The 19,729-nt window shown below is 40.3% G+C and overlaps 1 protein-coding gene across 6 annotated transcripts in view; it reads left to right on the top strand.

The window, feature by feature from the left end:
* The window catches only part of LOC102992289 (zinc finger protein 227), a 52,018-nt gene extending 32,534 nt beyond the window's left edge, over positions 1–19,484 (top strand). For 3 of the 6 annotated variants that reach the window (XM_007107717.3, XM_007107712.3, XM_007107716.3), the window contains exons 5-8: positions 5,405–5,478; positions 10,180–10,306; positions 11,233–11,355; positions 15,203–19,484. In XM_007107717.3, coding sequence (XP_007107779.2) covers positions 5,405–5,478; positions 10,180–10,306; positions 11,233–11,355; positions 15,203–17,265 — 2,387 coding nt within the window. In that variant the 3' untranslated portion in view covers positions 17,266–19,484. Of the gene's footprint in view, positions 1–153; positions 3,808–5,404; positions 5,479–7,530; positions 8,811–10,179; positions 10,307–11,232; positions 11,356–15,202 lie in introns of those variants that run through there. The other 3 variants (XM_007107719.4, XM_055079342.1, XM_007107718.4) reach the window with 3 other exon arrangements.
* The last annotated feature ends 245 nt before the right edge of the window (positions 19,485–19,729 follow it).

Genomic DNA, 19,729 nt, shown 5'->3' with positions numbered 1-19,729 from the left:
CTTTTCCCGAGTTTTTACTGATCTCGTTTTTTAGGAAGCACCGAGTCACCCCGCGCTAGTGCCTGGGGACGTCCCGCGCCAGTGTATCCGGCAGACGGATACAGTCGTGCTCTTCCACCACATCCTTTTCTTCGCCAGTCCTGAATTTGGAAACGGGAGGAAGGAAGGACCTCTTGGCCCCTCACAGCATAGCCCCAGGTACACATCACTGAAAGGTCTTTCTTGGTCCGTCATCTGTTTTGAGTTAATCAGGTTTCCTCCACTTAGTAAATTACCACTAGGAAAAAGCTCAGTTGTCTGTTGACTACACCTGAGAATGTTTAATTGCTTGTTAATATGTACATGTGTTTTTCTACCACACGTACATGTGTTTTTAAAATAAATAAATAAATTTTTTAAAAATATAAAATGTTTTATTTACTTTAAAATGTTTTAAAATATTTTAAAATTTTTTATTGAAGTATAGTTGATGTACAATGTTGTGTTAATTTCTGCTGTACAGCAAAGTGACTCAGTTATATTCTTTTTCATATTCGTTTCCATTATGTTTATCACCGGATATTGAATGTAGTTTCCCGTGCTATACAGGAGGACCTTGTTGTTTATCCATTCTGTATATAATAGTTTGCCTCTGTTATTCCCAAACTCCCAATACTTCCCTTCCTCAGCCCCCTTCCCCTTGGCAACCACAAGTTGTTCTGTCTGTGAGTCTGTTTCCGTTTCGTAGATAAGTTCATGTGTGTCGTGTTTTAGATCCCACATATAAGTGATATCATATGGTATTTGTTTTTCTGACTTCGCTTAGTATGATAATCTCTAGGCCCATCCATGTTGTTGTAAATGGCATTATTTCATTCTTTTTAATGGCTGAGTAATATTCCTTGTATATATATATGACATCTTCTTTATCCATTCGTCAGTGGACATTTAGGTTGTTTCCATAAGCTTGGCTATTGTAAATAGTGCTGCTACTAACACTGGGGTGCATGTATCTTTTCGAATTATAGTTTTGTCTGTGTATACGCCCAGAAGTGGAATTGCTGGATCATATGGCAACTCTACTTTTAGTTTTTCAAGGAACCTCCATACTGTTTCCCATAGTGGCTGCACTAAATTACATTCCCCCCCAACAATGTAAGAGGGTTCCCTCTTCTCCACACCCTCTCCAGTATTTATTATTTGTAGACTTTTTAATGATGGCCATTCTGACCAATGTGAGGTGGTACCTCATTGTAGTTTTGCTTTGCATTTCTCTAATAATTAGCGATGATGAGCATCTTTTCACATGCCTATTGGCCATCTGTATGTCTCCTTTGGAGAAATGTCTATTTGGGTCTTCCGCCTCTTTTTCGATTGGGTTGTTTGAGTTGTACGAGCTGTTTGTATATTTTGGAAATTAAGTCGTTATCAAGTCCCATCATTTGCAAACATTTTCTCCCAATCCATAGGTTCTTTTCATTTTGTTTATGGTTTCCCTTGCTGTGCAAAAGCTTATAAACTAGGTTAGGTCCCATTTGTTTATTTTTTTCTTTTATTTCTATTGCCTTGGGAGACTGACCTAGGAAAACATTGATATGATTTATGTCAGAGAATGTTTTGCCTATGTTCTCTTTTAAAAGAGTTATGGTGTCTTGTCTTATATTTAAGTTTTTAATCCATTTTGAGTTTGTGTATGGTGTGAGGGTGTGTTCTAACTTCATTGATTTATGTAAAATATTTTTAAAATATTTATGTTTAAATTACCATGCATTACATTTCTTCCCTTTATGCTCTTTTATTATCTTCAGTTTATTCCTTTTATTTACCCTCAACTCATTTGAAAATTGTGTGGCCTTGTATTTTAACCTTTTTTTTTTTTAAACATCTAGAAAGAATAGATATTTCATATAAGAACTTACTTGTCCACTATGTACACAGCACTGTTAAATAAAATTGCACACATGTAACAATGGTTATAATTGAGGTATCTTCTAAATATGACCATTTTGGCCTGAACCATTTCCTCCCTCACTTCCTTCTCTCCACCGCCAATCCAGTGGACAAGTACATGCATGTGTAATGCTTAGAGGTGGTTGAACAAATTCATATCCAAAAGTCATTTACAGAAGACAAGCTTTCCTATGAATTTCAATAAAGTGTACAAAATGTGCTAATTTTACTACTTTGTCATACACTGGCAACCCCTTTAACATCTAGAGACTAGATGTTGCAAAACTAGGACTCAATTTGTCCATTATATACACTATATACACAGCAAAACAAAATGAACATACAAAAAATGGTTTTGTCTGAAAATGTCCAGGTATGAACACACTAGCATATTACCTTTTGCAATTCTTTCCCTCCCTCCTCCAAACCACTGAACAAGTATAGACAATAGTATACTGCTCAGAGAGGTGGTTTAACATTTAACATTCCCAAAGACAGTACTTCCTGTGAATTTTAGCAAAAAGATATTTACAAAGTGATATTTTACTACCTCTACATTTAACATACGTTGGGCACTTCTAAACATCTAGATGGACTAGATGTTTCAAATAAGGACTTAATTTGTCCACTATATACAGAGCAGTACTGAATGAACTGCACACTTGTAACAGTTATAATCTGAAAGTGTCTTCAAAATACCAGCATTCTAGCCATTCTAAGACCAACCCCCTTCCCTCTCTCTCCCCGCTCCACCAACCCAGAGGACTATAATGCTCAAATTTTCAGAAGACAGTCTTTTCCTAGAAATTTTAACACAAAATGTACAAAATGTATTATTTACTAACTCTATTTTTGTCATACACTGGTAACCTCTTTAACATCTAGAAAGACTAGGTGTTGTAAATTAGGACTCATTTGTCCATTATATACACTATATACACAGCAAAGTGAAACAAAATGCAGGAACATAAAAAAGACAATGGTTAATCTTGCCTCACTGTAAGCACACTGGCACAGAGCTCTTTGCACTTCCTTCTCCTCCCCCCGACCTTGAACCAGTGCACAAACAAACACAGTGCATACTGCGTACTGTTCAAAAAGGTGGTTTGGCCACCCCTCCCCCCTAAAACAACATTTCATACGAATTTTAACAAAAACCTATTTACAAAATGTCTTTTTACTACCTCTACTTTGAACATATATTAGGCACTTTAGAACATCTAGAAAGATTAGATATTTCAAAAAAGTCCTTATTGTCAACTACATATACAGTAGTAAGGAGTAAAATGCACACACAAAACAAAGGTTCTAAAATGCAAATGTCTTCTAACTGTGACCAGTCTGGCACAGAACCTTCTTTTCTTCCTCCTCAACGTCTTCCATTCCATGTCCTCTAACCCACTGAACAAACATGGACCTGTGGCTCCTGATGTCGCCTCTAGAGGTGGTCAAACAACTCCATTTCGAAAAGTCATTTACAGAAGACATTTCTGCGGTTTTTTAAAAGAAACAAATGGGCATTTACAAGACATGTGACTTTAACTCTATCATACGTCGGCAGCCTTTCACATCTATAACACCTATATGTAGCGAAAAGTTTTCTTTCGAAAGGTTGGGGGGAAAGTTGAGAGCAGCTTTTTCATATTATATACACAGGCCTTCTATAAACGGCCAGTAAATCTTCCCAAAGGGTGGCTGGCACTTCCTATTGGCCGCATGTGGTACGTTATTCTACCATTTCTATCTTCCAACATCGAGGTCTTGGTTAGAACGACGACCAACCGCCCGATGACCCGCTAACGTTCCACCCGTCGTCGACCAGGGGTCCGCTCACCTTCCGGGCCCGTTAAGGCCTTTGTCCGTCGTTGTCCGGAAGAGGTGAGGTCTTGTTCAACTGGGACAGAGAGGTCACCTCGGGTCCCGGATCCGCGTGGGCTCCAAGGCCTAAGGGTGGCTGAGCTGGCGTCCACGTAGACCTCCCTTCCCCGGGCCCTCGAGGGGCTCCGCCGCGTTCCAGTGGCCGCCATTCTTCTCGCCCTGCCACGCCCGACGCCCAAAGGCGCCACGTCGTTGGTGGCCTGCGGGAGGCTTCGCCTAACCCCTGCAGCGTGAGGTCAAGAGACCCGGCGGCGGGCGGGATCTGGGCTCCGAGGGGCCGCTGCCACTGGTCGCGGAGGTGGGTGTGGGGGAGCAGTTTGTTGCTGCTTCCAGGCTCGAGCCCTGCTAGTGGGCGGCTGCGGCGAGGGCTCTGGGGCTCAGCAAGACACAGCCTGAGCCTGTCCCGGGGCCCCGCAGTTCACCTGCCGACCGGAGGCCGGAGGGCCTGGAGGGCCCCGGGCTAGAAGGCCGCGATCCGCTTCTCACCGCGCTCTCTGCCGGGCCCTGTTTAAAAACAGATATGTTTTTAAAAACGATATCTATCTCAACAAATACTAAATTTAATCAGCATGTATTCTCATTTTGAAAAATATAGAGACTAAATAAAAATACACTTGAAATTTGATGATGGCTCCCTCCTACTACTATTTTTTTTTTTTTTCACTGCAGGCTAGGTTATAGGTTTACTTTTTATTAAAACCACCCTCAAAATTTGTCATATCGTTCTAGGTTTTTTTTTTCTTTTAACAAATATATTACCAACATATTTACATGTTTCTTTACCATCGATTCTTTCAGGGTTCATTTAGTTGTAAATTTTCTTCTTTTTTTAATCAACTAAAACGTCTTTCTTTCTCTCATAAATAACCATTTAGTTGAGCATAGAGATCAAGATTCACGATTTTTTTTCTTCATTTTGGAAATATTCATATATTTTAGATCTCCATTCTGCTTCCCTGTTTCTGTCAACCTAATTGTCATTTTTATTAGGTAAATTTTCTTTCTGGGAGCTTTAAGGATTTTTGTTGTTTTTAGTTATTTATTTATCCTCTGCCTTCCTGAGTTTCACTATCATTTGTTTAGGAGTATATGTATTTTTATTTATACTGTTCAGAATTTCTATATGTGAACTCAGCAGTTATCTCTTGAAATAAAACCTCTCTGTAGTTGCTTCCATTCCCTTCTTACACTCCTATTAGACAAATGTGGGAGCCTCTCAATCTATCTTCCATGTCTCTTGATTTTTATTTTGTCTCTTTTTCTTTTCTATGTGTTTTTCTTTATCTCCATGCACATAGGATGAAAGGCTTTTACCAATAAGCCTTTTCTGGCTTCAGTGAAATAAATTGACCCGAAATGATACTTTTTTAGAAAACTAATACAAGTGTGAATAAAATATTATTAACTGGGTTACAAATTATTAAGTAAGGAGAAATTTTAAGTCAGAATCAGGGCTTTCAGAAAATACAGGTGACTTTCATAGGAGAGCAATCATATACAAAATCCAGATGCCTTTCAGGTCTCTTTTGTTGTTACTGTTAGAAAAGACATTTGCAAATACAGTTTATGATGCAAAGGATCATCTGCTTTTTTGCAGCTGCAAGAAAAAGGGACTCCTGTATTTTTAGAACTTTCCATCTACTCCTTGAATCCTTGGAACAACTCTCTGAGGTGGGTATGGTTTACGAGGAGTGGCCAGGTTCATATCCTATCCTCATTGTGTAGATGACTGAAGAGAGGCACAAAGAGGTTTTTTGTAATACCCGTACATTACATGGATGCGTAGTATCTTTTCCAGGATTTAAACCTAGGACTTTGACTCCAGAACTCTTTTTTTTTTTTCTTTTCTTTTTTTTAAACCCACATTGTTGTTACGTTGCCTTTCACTTCCTACCACCCCCAGGATCAGAAATCTTTTTTTTCTTTAGGTTTTATTTTCATTATTCTTTTTTTTAATTGAAGTATAGGTAATTTACAATGTTGTGTTAGTTTTAAGTGTACAGTAAAGTGATTCAGTTTTTTATATATATATATATATATATATATATATATATATATATTCTTTTTCAGATTCTTTTCCATCATAGGTTATTATAAAGTACTGGGTATAGTTCCCTGTGCTATACAGTAGGTCCTTGTTGTTTATCTGTTTTATATATAGTAGTGTCTATATGTTAATCCCAAACTCCAAATTTATTCCCCCTTCCTCCCCTCTCCCTTTTCCCCACCCGCTATCACCTTTGATAACCATGTTTGTTTTCTGTGTCTGTGAGTCTATTTCTGTTTTGTAAATAAGTTCATTTGTATCATTGTTTTAGATTCCACATACAAGTGATATTATATGGTATTTGTCTTTGTCTGGCTTACTTCACTTAGTATGATAATCTCTAAGTCAATCCGTGTTGCTGAAAATGGCATTATTTCATTCTTTTTAATAGCTGAGTAATATTTCATTCCATACCACAACTTCTTTATTCATTCATCTGTCGATGGACATTTAGGTTGCTTCCATGTCTTAACTGTTGTAAATAGTGCTATGAACATTGGGGTGCATGTATCATTTTTTTAAAAATTTTTATTGGAGTATAGTTGCTTTACAATGTTGTTAGTTTCTGCTATACAGCAAAGTGAATCAGCCATACGTATACATATGTCCCCTCTTTTAGATTTCTTTCCCATTTAGGTCACCACAGGTCATTGAGTAGAGTTTCCTGTGCTGTACAGTAGGTTCTCATTAGTTATCTCTTTTATACATAATAGTGTATATGTGTCCATCCGAATCTCCCAATTCATCCCACCCCCCTCTTCCCCCCTTGGTATCCATAAGTTTGTTCTCAACATGTGTCTCTATTTCTGCTTTGCAAATAAGTTCATCTGTACTATTTTTCTAGATTCCACATAGAAGCGATACTATACAATATTTGTTTTTCTCTTTCTGACTTACTTCACTCTGTATGACAGTCTCTAGATTTATCCACATCTCTGCAAATGGCACTATTTCATTCCTTTTTATGGCAGAGTAATATTCCATTGTATACATGTACCATATCTTCTTTATCCATTCCTATGTTGATGGACATTTTAAAAAAATATTTATTTATTTATTTGCTTGCATGGGGTCTTAGTTGCAGCAGGCAGGCTCCTTAGTTGCGGCTCACCAGCTCCTTAGTTGCAGCACACAGGCTCCTTAGTTGTGGCTCGCCCGCACCTTAGTTGCAGCACATGGGCTCCTTAGTTGTGGCATGCAAACTCTTAGTCACGGCATGCATGTGGGATCTAGTTCCCTGACCAGGGATCGAACCTGGGCCCCCTGCATTGGGAGCACGGAGTCTTATCCACTGTGCCACCAGTGAAGTCCCGTGTTTTATGTAATTTTTATTGGGCCATTTTTTCTTATTACAAAAATTACTTATGAGCATTGTGTGTGTGTCTTTTTGAATTAGAGTTTTCTCTGGATATATGCCCAGGAGGAATATTGCTGGATCCTATGGTAGCTCTATTTTTAGTTTTTTAAGAAACTTCCATGCTGTTGTCCATAGTGGCTGTACCAATTTACATTGGCACCAACAGTGTAGGAGGGTTCCCTTTTCTCCACACTCTCTCCAGCATTTATTATTCGTAGACTTTAATGATGGCCATTCTGAGTGATATAAGTTCATCTGTACTATTTTTCTAGATTCCACATAGAAGCGATACTATACAATATTTGTTTTTCTCTTTCTGACTTACTTCACTCTGTATGACAGTCTCTAGATTTATCCACATCTCTGCAAATGGCACTATTTCATTCCTTTTTATGGCAGAGTAATATTCCATTGTATACATGTACCATATCTTCTTTATCCATTCCTATGTTGATGGACATTTTAAAAAAATATTTATTTATTTATTTGCTTGCATGGGGTCTTAGTTGCAGCAGGCAGGCTCCTTAGTTGCGGCTCACCAGCTCCTTAGTTGCAGCACACAGGCTCCTTAGTTGTGGCTCGCCCGCACCTTAGTTGCAGCACATGGGCTCCTTAGTTGTGGCATGCAAACTCTTAGTCACGGCATGCATGTGGGATCTAGTTCCCTGACCAGGGATCGAACCTGGGCCCCCTGCATTGGGAGCACGGAGTCTTATCCACTGTGCCACCAGTGAAGTCCCGTGTTTTATGTAATTTTTATTGGGCCATTTTTTCTTATTACAAAAATTACTTATGAGCATTGTGTGTGTGTCTTTTTGAATTAGAGTTTTCTCTGGATATATGCCCAGGAGGAATATTGCTGGATCCTATGGTAGCTCTATTTTTAGTTTTTTAAGAAACTTCCATGCTGTTGTCCATAGTGGCTGTACCAATTTACATTGGCACCAACAGTGTAGGAGGGTTCCCTTTTCTCCACACTCTCTCCAGCATTTATTATTCGTAGACTTTAATGATGGCCATTCTGAGTGATGTGAGGTGATACCTCATTGTAGTTTTGATTTGCATTTCTCTAATAATTAGCAGTGTTGAGCATCTCTTCGTGTGCCTTTTGGCCATCTGTATGTCTTCTTTGGAGATGCCTATTTAGGTCTTCTGCCCATTTTTTGATTGGGTTATTTGCTTTTTTGGTATTAAGCTGTATGAGCTGTTTGTATATTTTGGAAATTAATCCCTTCAGTAACATAATTTGCAAATATTTTCTTCCAGTCCATAGATTGTCTTTTCATTTTTTTAATGGTAGGATCAGAAGTCTTTATGGTAGGGATACTGTGTTTGGTTGTGCCGGTCGTTCACTGTCCAGTGGCCGCTGGCTGACAGTCCTGCTAGTAGCTGCAGTCTACTCCAAGCTCTGCTCACCAAGCTGTATGTGAGCACCTCTGCCTGGGAGTATGAGTGCTCATGTGTAATTTCTGCAAAGATCCACATGGGCTCCTGACAGCCCTGGCCTGCATCTCGTGGCTTCTTTGTCCTTCCCCAGTTATGCCTTCTCAGGACTCTGACCTTCCCCGGAAGGAGTGGGAGAAAATGACCGAGTTTCAGGTAAGTAAGGCATGGCTTTCTGTCTCCTAAGGGATTTTATTTCTCAAAGATTGGACACACCTTTTTTCTCTTCCTTGGAAAGGTTAATGAACACGACACACCTTGAGTGCATGTTGTGTGCTAGACTGTGCGTTTTGTTTGGTTTATTTTCTCATCTTTAGTATTTCACAAAGCAATCTTTGAAAAATTGTGGAAATTTGGAATAGAGAAAGATAATTTACCCTACTACCCTGTTTACAAACTACCTCTTTTCACTTTCTCATATTCCTTTTCCCTCAGGCATTCACAGCTATATATTTGCAATATTTGAATTGATGGGATAGACTTATAAACATTAGGTAAAGGTTTAATATCTCTAACTCTTATTAAAATTAGTAAAATAAAGTAAGACACAACTGGAATATGAGTAAAAGAAAGAATAGGAGCGTCACAATAATGGAAAGTAAATTTATGAAGAAAATAATTTAATAACTAAATGTGTACAAATGTTAATAAAAACTTTCTATTTATTTATTTCACTTAGATTGTTGAAGATTTTCTTTAAAAAAAAAAAAAAAGGAATTATGTCTTATTTGGCCAGTCTAGAGATTCAGGAACATTTGTACTCCCTCATATAAAAGGTGAATTGGGAAAACCTTTTGAGAGGGAAATCTGCCATTATGCTTTCAAAAATTTTAAAGTGCAGTTTCTACTTCTTGGTTGAGATCTCTGTGAAAGGATCTTTACAGCAGATGATGACAAGTAAAAATCTGTAACTAATTGTGCTTTATTTGGATTGATTAAAGCTACATCATCAGTTCTAAGGAATACTATACTATGCAGTCACAAAATGGAATGAAAGAGATTTTAATGATACTGCTTGCTCAAATTTATTGAACACTTCTTATGTGCCAGGCGCCATTGTAATTGCTTTACATATGTTCACTCGTCTAATCTTTTCAAACACCTTGTGATTTAGACACCATTATAGAGAAGAGGAAATTAAGATAGTGAGAGGTAAAGGAATTTGCCCAGGGTCCTGTCATTAAAACCTTGAAATTTGAACTCACCCTGTGCCTTCACCAGCTGTGTGTGTGGCAGCAGGTGGATATGGCTTGTGCCTTGAAAGCACAGGTGAGGAGCTGTGTACCTGTCCTGGAGGGTTGCGGAAGGCCTGTGAACTTTGCGAATATTAAAAGCAGAGATAGAATGGGACAGCGGGAAGGTGACATCACTGTCACTCAGAGGGGCAAGTGTTGGGACTGAAAACTGCCTGGAGTCCCTCCAAATCAGTAACCATTTTCCGGGTTAATCTTCTTTATCCTTCTCGATGCTGCCCTTCTTCAAGTGGAGGTTGTGAGATTGAGGTGACATGTGTTTGATGTCGTAGGAGGCGGTGACCTTCAAGGACGTGGCCGTGACCTTCACCGAGGAGGAGCTGGGGCTGCTGGACTCCGCCCAGAGGAAGCTGTACCAGGATGTGATGGTGGAGAACTTCCAGAACCTGGTCTCAGTGGGTGAGGACAGGCACTCTCTGACCCTGAACCTCAACTCTCTTGAGAGTGTCTGGTTCTCAGTTGTTCAAAGCTTTGGACCTTGTGAAGTGGTTCCCTGACCTTGAAGACACAAGTTTTTCCAATCCATAGGTTTTTCTGGTCCCTCTCTGCTCAGGCAAAATTCCATCCGGGGTGATTTTGCCTCCTTGGGGACATTTGGCAATGTCAGGAGACAGTTTTGATTGTCACAGCTGAGGGAGGGGTGCTGCTGGCATCTAGTGGCTGGCGGTGCTGTTAAACGTCCTACGATGCACAGAACCACCTCCCCCCACCATACAGAATTAGCCAGTCCAGAATATCAGTAGTGCCTCAGCTGAGAAACCCTGTTTTAGATGAACTATAAACGGGCAGCTTAGCTTCTGTACTTTGTCTTTCAGATACTTTGGTGGATCATGGAGTCAACTTAGTTCATTATACTGGCATTATTTTTTTTGTTTTTTCAGTGAAATAGAATAAAATGGAATAAGAATAGAAACTGTCAGAGTTCCTTATCAAGACCCCCTCACGTTGTAGCAAAAACTGTGACCGTTTGCAGTAAGTGGTATGAGAGTGTGAGAAATATGATAAAAACAGACATTGGCTAAATCTAATTTTATCTATATATAGACATGAACTAGGTTGTGACCTCAATTTGTTTTTCTTTTTTTGATTGAAGTATAGTTGATTTACAATGTTGTATTAGTTTCAGGTGCACAGCAAAATGATTCAATTATATATATATTCTTTTTCAGATTTTTTTCCCTTATAGGTTGTTACAGAATATTGAGTATAGTTCCCTGAATTTATTTCTTATTACAGTTTGTGATCACTTGAGGGTTATAGAACTTGGACAAAGATCTATTTTAGCTGTGTGTTCATCTTAAATATATATATCTGCCTTTTCATAGGACATCTTCCCTTCAAGCCAGATATGGTGTCCCAGTTGGAGACAGAAGAAAAGCTTTGGATGATGGAGAGAGAAACCCAAAGAAACGGGCATTCCAGTGAGAACCGCAAAGCTATTATTTCAGGTACCAGATAATCTGCTTCTCTCCACGTCTGTGACAACCGCTCTTGTCATGTGCTGTCATCTCTTGCCTGGACTGTGACAGCTTCCTCCAAACTGGTCTCCATGCTTCTGCCCTTGCACTCCTGTAACCTCTTCTTCACATGGTAGCCAGACTGGTTCTTTAGAAAGCAAGTAAGATCATACCATTCCTCTGTCCAAAACCCTCCCAAGGCCTCCCCTTTCACTCTGAGTCCTTACAGTGGACTGCAGGGCCCTACCTGATCTGGCCTCCTCACTGAGTTCCTCTTTGATCACCCATCATTTTACCCTTTCTTAGATCATTCATGCCATCCTGGCCCCTTTGGAGTGTTCTCTTGTTTCCCAACCTTCAACTAGCTCTCTGCCTCAGTGTAGAGGCCCCCAGCCACTCCCTTACTCACTCAGGTCTTTACTCAAATTTCGTCTCATCAGACAGACCTTGTGTGTCTGCCCCATATACAGTGCCATCTTCTCTCCATTCTCCATGCCCTCACCCTGCCTTATTATTATTATTATTTTTTGTGTGTGGTATGCGGGCCTCTCACTGTTGTGGCCTCTCCCGTTGCGGAGCACAGGCTCCAGACGCGCAGGCTCAGCAGCCATGGCTCACAAATGTGGGATCCTCCCAGACCGGGGCACGAACCCGTGTCCCCTGCATCGGCAGGCGGACTCTCAACCACTGCGCCACCAGGGAAGCCCACCCTGCCTTATTTTGTGTCTAAACACTGATAACCTCCTGACTTCGTAACTTGTCTTTATTTACTTGTTCATTATCCGTCTCCCCTTAAAAGTAGGAATTTGGGCAATTGTATTTCCTGTCTCTACCCAAAGCCTCCGATGAGCCTTCTGCATAGTAGATGCTCAGCACATAATTGTTGAATGAAGATATTACTTTAAAAATTACTATTCTTTTGAGTAAAAGTGAGGAAGCTCTCCTCACAGCTCCTCCTGACCTATGACCCCAGCCTTCTTCATCTGTGAAGACCACCTCATCCTCTGGATCCCCAGCCATTGTTTCACTTTTCTCCCCAGCCTTTCAAGGCCCTCTGTTCTCCTGCCTTCACTCAGATCCTCACTGTTTACTTCACTTTTTGACCTCCTCTTCCTTTCTCTCCCCTCCCTTCCCTTCTCTTTAATGTGCGTATTCCTCAGTTCTACCCATTTAAAAACATCAGATATTCCTAGGGAATGTAACTGTATATACTCTCCCTCTGCCTGAAAAACGAAGGAGAGAAGCTTATCTGCAAACATGATAGATTAGGCCCTGAATTCTGAGAATGGTTAATGGATATAACCATCTGCTTTTGTCCATCTCCCTTCTCATGTCTACATGTTGCTTCACGTTTGATGCATTCAGGAATATTACTGGAAAGGGTCTCATTCTTTTTCTTTTTTTTAATTGAAGTGTAGATGATTTACAATGTTGTGTTAGTTTCACTGGGGTTCATTTTTATATGCAAACTGAACCTCAGGAATCATGATCCTACGTATTGTTACACTTCAGTTTTGTATCATAGACCAAGTCTGTTTTTTAACAAATCTGGTAGCATTTTCTGCCACCCTTTCTCAAAGGTTTTTCTGACCTCTTCAGCATCCGCATGTTCCAGGATTTTGCAACCATGCTCCATGTACAAATACTACCTAAAATGTTCTTTATAGGTCACTGGAGTGCAAAATAAAGGGCTTGTTTTTGTAGGGATTCTTTTTTTTTTTTTTTTTAATGTATTTATTTATTTTTGGCCGCATTGGGTCTTTGTTGCTGTGCATGGGCTTTCTCTAGTTGTGAGCGGGGGCTACTCTTTGTTGCGGTGCGCAGGCTTATCATCACTGTAGCTTCTCCTGTTGCGGAGCACAGGCTTTAGGCATGCGGGCTTCAGTAGTTGTGGCACGTGGACTCAGTAATTGTGGCTCACAGGCTTTAGAGCGCAGGCTCAGTAGTTGTGGCGCACAGGCTTAGTTGCTCCGCGGCATGTGGAATCTTCCCGGGCCAGGGCTCGAATCCATGTCCCCTGCATTGGCAGGTGGATTCGTAACCACTGTGCCACCAGGGAAGTCCCCCGTCTCCTTTTTATATGGACCCTTGTGACTTCTTTGGGCTCATCTCAAGATCCTTAATTTAATCAAATCTGAAGTCCCTTTTGCTGTGTACGTTAACATGTTTGCAGGTTCCAGGGATTAGGGCATGGACATCTTTAGGATGTTCAGTTAGCCTACCATACCCTGAAATGTGCACATACCTGCTGGGACTTGTTCAGTTTATATTATTTGAATGTAACTTTCTATTTAAGCAAATTAATCATTCAGGACTTGGTACCCACTTTAAACATTTAAGCCAGTGGCTTCCATACGTTTTTAACTATGACCCTCAATAAGAAATATTTTACATCCTGACCAAGTATAAATGTAACATATGTGCATATTTATGTGTATGTCTACAGCTGAAACAAGCATTTTATATAGTGTTACCCTTATTGCTTGTGATATGCTTTTCATGTTTTTATTTTTTTCCACATAATTTCTTTTATTTTTATTTATTGTTTTAAATTTAATTTTTATTTTATATTGGGTATAGTTGATTTACAATGTTGTGTTAGTTTCATGTGTACAGCAAAGTGGTTCAGTTATACATATACACATATCCATTCTTTTTCAGATTCTTTTCCCATATAGGTTATTACAGAATATTGAGGGGTTTTTTTCCCCCTCCTTGGCTGTACCATGTAGATTGTGGGATCTTAGTTCCCCAACTAGGGATTGAACCCGGCCCTGGCAGTGAAAGTGCTGAGTCCTAATCACTGGACCACCAGGGAATTCCCACTTCTTTTTCTTTGAAATGTCACAATGTATGGAATGGATTTCACAGTTCACCAGTGTATGCTAGCAATTTGAGAAATTCTGTTACAGTGGGGATGAAGCAATGAAGAAATCAAAGTGCTTGTTTCCCTCATGATTGTTACATCCTAGTTCATCTAAATGGGCAGGAAAAAATTAGGAAGTATGTAGTAAATCAAATAATAAACGCCATGGGGGAAAAGGAAGCAGAGTAAGGCAGATGGGAAGAGTGGAAGTTGTGTTGGGGTGGGAGGAATTATTTTATACTGGGTGATAGGAAGGCCTCACTCAGTTGAGTGACATTTGAGCAGAGAGACCCGAAGGGAATGAGAGAAAAAGCAAGGTTCGCAGCTTCCTGGGCAAAAGCTTTCCAAGCTGAACATAACTCTCCCTCTCCTCCGTTCAAGGTTGCCTTTGAGAATCTGCTCTCTTTCTTCTCCTCCCAAGTTCTTTCTCAGCTGTCCAAGGTTAGTTTTCCCTTTCCGCGTCTTTTTACAGAGACCAGAATCACTCCCAGGCTTAGAACAATGAATGTTACTATCCCAACTGCTTCCCAAATTTACTCTTAGAAGATCATTTCTACCAGGACCTAAAATACTGTTCAATGCCTACAGTCTGTGCTTTCCTAACCTAATTCAGTAGAAGCCCACTTGTCATAAGCCTGCTAAGGAACAGGTGATTAGGCTTTTAATTGACGTTGCTGTAGGTTGGAAGGTGGGTTCTCTTTGTTGCCCTGCAGCAATCCGATTTCAAACCTACAGCTCTTCTATTAAACTGTTAGACCTGTGGTTCTAAATGGGTCACATTTACAGAAGAGTCTCTTGACCCTGTTCTTCGCTTCCACTTACACAAAAAAGCATAACAAAAGGATAAGTGGTGTGGTACAGACATGACCCTTTCCCTGGTTTTTTAAGGCCTTATCCCTGAGTGTGAAATCCTGATGTTTCTGAACAAAGCATTTACTTGTCCTCACCTCTGAATGTCGCTTTTTCTTTTAGGCAGCAAGAATCCCGATGAGGTGGAGACTCTTGGAAAGGTCGCATTAAAATACCTTTCACACGAAGAGCCGTCTTGCTGGCAAACCTGGAAACAGGTCGCAAGTGATTCAACGTGCTGTCTTCAGAGGAGGACTTCCCATTTCCTACAAGGTGATTCTCTTCAGGTTTCTGAAAATGAGAACCATATGATGAACCACAAAGGCGATAATTCCAGTTACCTTGAAAATCAAGAATTTTTGATTTCGAGAACCCAGGATTCCTGTGGGAATACGTATGTGAGTGAGTCAGGGAATCAGAGTAGAGGTAAGCAAACAAACGGTAAGAACAACCCACGTATATGTGAAGCCTTCATGAAGAAATCACCCCTGAGTGATCCTGTTAAAACTGACACAGAACAGAAACCCTGCAAAGGAGAGACACCGTGTCCCTGTAGAGAGTGTGGGAAAAGCTTCAGTGATAGCAAAGTGCTCCCAATTCATCCGAGGGTTCGCCTGGGAGAGAAGTGCTCCCATCTGCAAAGTCATCAAAGAATTCACCTGCGAGGGAAAGTCGATAAATGTCGTGAATCCAGCGATGGTTTCAATAGGAACTCCTTTCATCCCCGTCAATCTAATCACATGGGAGAGAAGTCCTATAGGTGCGACAGTTGTGGCAAGGGATTCAGTAGCAGCACAGGCCTTATCATCCACTACAGGACACACACGGGGGAGAAGCCTTACAAATGCGAGGAGTGTGGTAAATGCTTTAGCCAAAGTTCAAATTTTCAGTGCCATCAGAGAGTCCACACCGAAGAGAAACCGTACAAGTGCGATGAGTGCGGGAAGGGCTTCGGCTGGAGCGTTAACCTTCGTGTTCACCAGAGGGTCCACAGGGGTGAGAAACCCTATAAGTGTGAGGAGTGTGGGAAGGGCTTCACGCAGGCCGCGCATTATCACATACATCAGAGGGTCCACACTGGGGAGAAACCCTACAAATGCGATGTCTGTGGCAAGGGGTTCAGTCACAATTCCCCTTTGATATGCCACCGGAGGGTCCACACTGGAGAGAAACCGTACAGATGTGAGGCGTGCGGGAAGGGCTTCACCCGTAACACAGATCTTCACATCCACTTCCGTGTCCACACGGGAGAGAAACCCTACAAATGCAAGGAGTGCGGGAAGGGCTTCAGTCAGGCTTCCAATCTGCAAGTCCACCAGAACGTCCACACCGGGGAGAAACGATTCAAATGCGAGACGTGTGGGAAGGGCTTCAGTCAGTCATCAAAGCTGCAGACCCACCAGAGAGTCCACACAGGGGAAAAGCCCTACAGATGCGACATGTGCGGTAAGGACTTCAGTTACAGTTCAAATCTTAAACTGCACCAAGTCATTCACACTGGAGAAAAACCGTATAAATGTGAGGAGTGCGGGAAGGGCTTCAGTTGGAGATCAAACCTTCACGCTCATCAGAGAGTCCACTCAGGAGAGAAACCCTACAAATGTGAGGCGTGTGATAAGAGCTTCAGTCAGGCCATAGATTTCCGGGTCCATCAGAGAGTCCACACGGGCGAGAAACCCTACAAGTGTGGTGTCTGTGGGAAGGGCTTCAGCCAGTCCTCTGGTCTTCAGTCCCATCAGAGGGTCCACACTGGGGAGAAGCCCTACAGATGCGACGTGTGTGGAAAGGGTTTTCGTTACAGTTCACAGTTTATATACCACCAGAGGGGCCACACTGGTGAAAAGCCTTACAAATGTGAGGAGTGTGGGAAAGCCTTTGGGCGGAGCCTGAATCTTCGCCATCACCAGAGGGTCCACACAGGAGAGAAACCCCACAAGTGTGAGGAGTGTGGGAAGGCCTTCAGTCTCCCCTCCAATCTTAGAGTCCATCTGAGTGTTCACACTCGGGAGAAACTGTTTAAATGTGAGGAGTGTGGAAAGGGCTTCAGTCAGAGTTCTCGGCTTCAAGCCCACCAGAGGGTCCACACAGGAGAAAAACCATACAAGTGTGCCATATGTGGTAAGGACTTCAGTCACCGTTCACGGCTTACATACCATCAGAAAGTCCACACTGGCAAGAGTCTTTAAAAGTGAGAAGTCTGTTAATGACTTCAGTCAGGAGGCACATCTTCAAGGTTTTGGAGAGTCCATGCTGCTGATAAACTCTATGAAGAATTGAGAGTGGAAAGGGATTCTTTCAGATGGAATCTTCCCAGCAAATCCATTAAAATGGTGACATAGAACCATACATAGTAACAGGGGAGAAATAGGTTATAACCCTCTTGGTAAGATCCATTTGATATAAATGATCTCTCAAAGTGAATATATGCCTAAAGACAGTGTGTGAAAAGGATATTTGCTGTATACTAACTAGTTTTTTTTTGAGGGGGGATGTCAAGGAGGGCTTTGGGGTTTTTTCCATCCACTTCCATTTTATACTTGTTTACAGTGACCGTTATTTTTACTAAAGCTGTAAAACTATGAAAAATGAAAGGAATAAAATTACTAAAAATTTCCTGTAGCCAAGAATTTGTAATATGATTGCTTTATTTCATATGATATATTGGATTAAAATTAAGGAATAGATCCCCAGAGATGAACCTTTGCTCTTCAGAAGTAAATACGTATCTGCCGCAGATGTATATAAAGGAATGTTCATTGCATTATTGTTTATAATAGCAAACAGAAATAATCAGTTGGGTTGCCAAAGTATTTTATGATTTACTTATCCAGTGCAAATTGTTGCTATGGATGTTGGAAGATGTCCAGAATACATTAACCTGGAAAAACAAAGCATGGGACTTTTGTGTGATCTCATTAAAAAAGAAAAAAAAAAAAGGTATTTATTTTTACTTATCTTTAAATGATGGGAGTTTGCTTGACATAATTTTTTACATTTCTTTAAACTTCTTGTTTTGAAATAATTTAAAACTTTCCAAATATTGTAAAAATTATATAAAATCTCTCATTATCCTGTACTCAGATTCACCAGTTAACATGTTGGAGTCATTATTTTCTTAATGTATGTGAACGTGTATATATGCACACACATTGACATATGCTTTTTTTTAAACCATGAGTATGTTCCAGACCTCTTAGCCTTTGCATCTGAATACTTAAGTAATACTGTAAGAACAAGGATATTTACTTACATATCTACAGCACCAGTATAGCATTCAGGAACATTGAATATTGATACATAACATCTAACCTCCAGACCTTATTCAAATTTTAGCAGTTGTCTCTCTCTCTTTCTCTCCCTTTCCCCCTCCTCCCTCCCTCTCTCTTTCCTTTTTCTTTATTTTTTTGGTAGGTGACAGAATTAAAATCAACTTATCAACAAATCTTCAAAGAAAGATCTATATTTGCCTTCCACATAATTTGATTATTCACCGTATGAATATCCAGTTGTCCCTATACCAGTTACTGAACATTTCCCTTATTCCCCACTACTTTGCAGTGCCACTTTTGAAGAAAATCAGTAATCTATATATGATTAGATGGATGTCTTGACTCTCAATTCCCTTTGATTGGTCTACTTTTCAGTAATTTTACCAATACCACACTGCTTCAGTTACCATAGCTTTGCAACGAGTCTTGATATTTGGTAGAAAACATTTTCTCATCTTGCTCTCTGTTTTGATGTCTTGGCAGCTTCCAGTTAGGGTAATAGGAGATAAAAACAGAACCACCCATGATGTGTGCTTTCCAAAAAAAAATAAACCTGAATCAAATTGAACCTCTAATTCTAACCACTGGTACACAGGAAATACATATGGAGAAATATTTGTGACAACATGAATAAAACTGTAGGGCATATGCTAAATGAAATGAAAAATAATGCATGGTGTCAGTTATATGTGGAATCTAAGGGGAAAAAAAGGTCAAACTTAGAAACATTTACTGTGATGGTGGTGGTTGCCTGGGGAATGGGGAGAGGTTGGTTATAAAAAGGGTACAAACTTTCAGCTTTAAGATGAACAAGGTCTGAGGAGCTAATCTATGGTGACTACAGTTGATGATGCAGCATTGTATAGTTGAAATTTGCTACGAGAGTAGATATTAAAGGTTCTCACTCCTCTCCCCCCAAAAGAGTTAGCTATGTGAAGTGATGAATGTGTTAATTAATTCACTTGTGGGAGTCCTTTCACAGTGTATATGTATATCAATTCATCACATATACTTTAAATATATTACAATTTTACTTGTCAATTATACATCATAAAGCTGAAAAAAGTTGAATTTGTTAACCGTTATCTGAGCAGGATACCCCACTTACGCACCTTCTTTTTGAATAATCATGGCTCATTGATTTAGACCATCCTGAAGAAAAATAAAACATTCTATTGTATTTACTTATTTTCCTGTTGTATTTATGGTGATTTTATTTATTATGGTAATTTTACAAATTGAAGGTTTGTGGCAAACCTGTGTCAAGCAAGTCTACTGGTGCCATTTTTCCAACAGCATTATTTTTTATTTATTTATTTTTTTTTAATGGTACGCGGGCCTCTCACTGTTGTGGCCTCTCCCGTTGCGGAGCACAGGCTCC

This window comes from Physeter macrocephalus, chromosome 17 (assembly GCF_002837175.3).
Source record: "Physeter macrocephalus isolate SW-GA chromosome 17, ASM283717v5, whole genome shotgun sequence".
Classification (NCBI taxonomy): domain Eukaryota; kingdom Metazoa; phylum Chordata; class Mammalia; order Artiodactyla; family Physeteridae; genus Physeter; species Physeter macrocephalus.
Note: the sequence above shows the minus strand (reverse complement) of the source record. Positions and strands in the feature narration are given on the sequence as shown.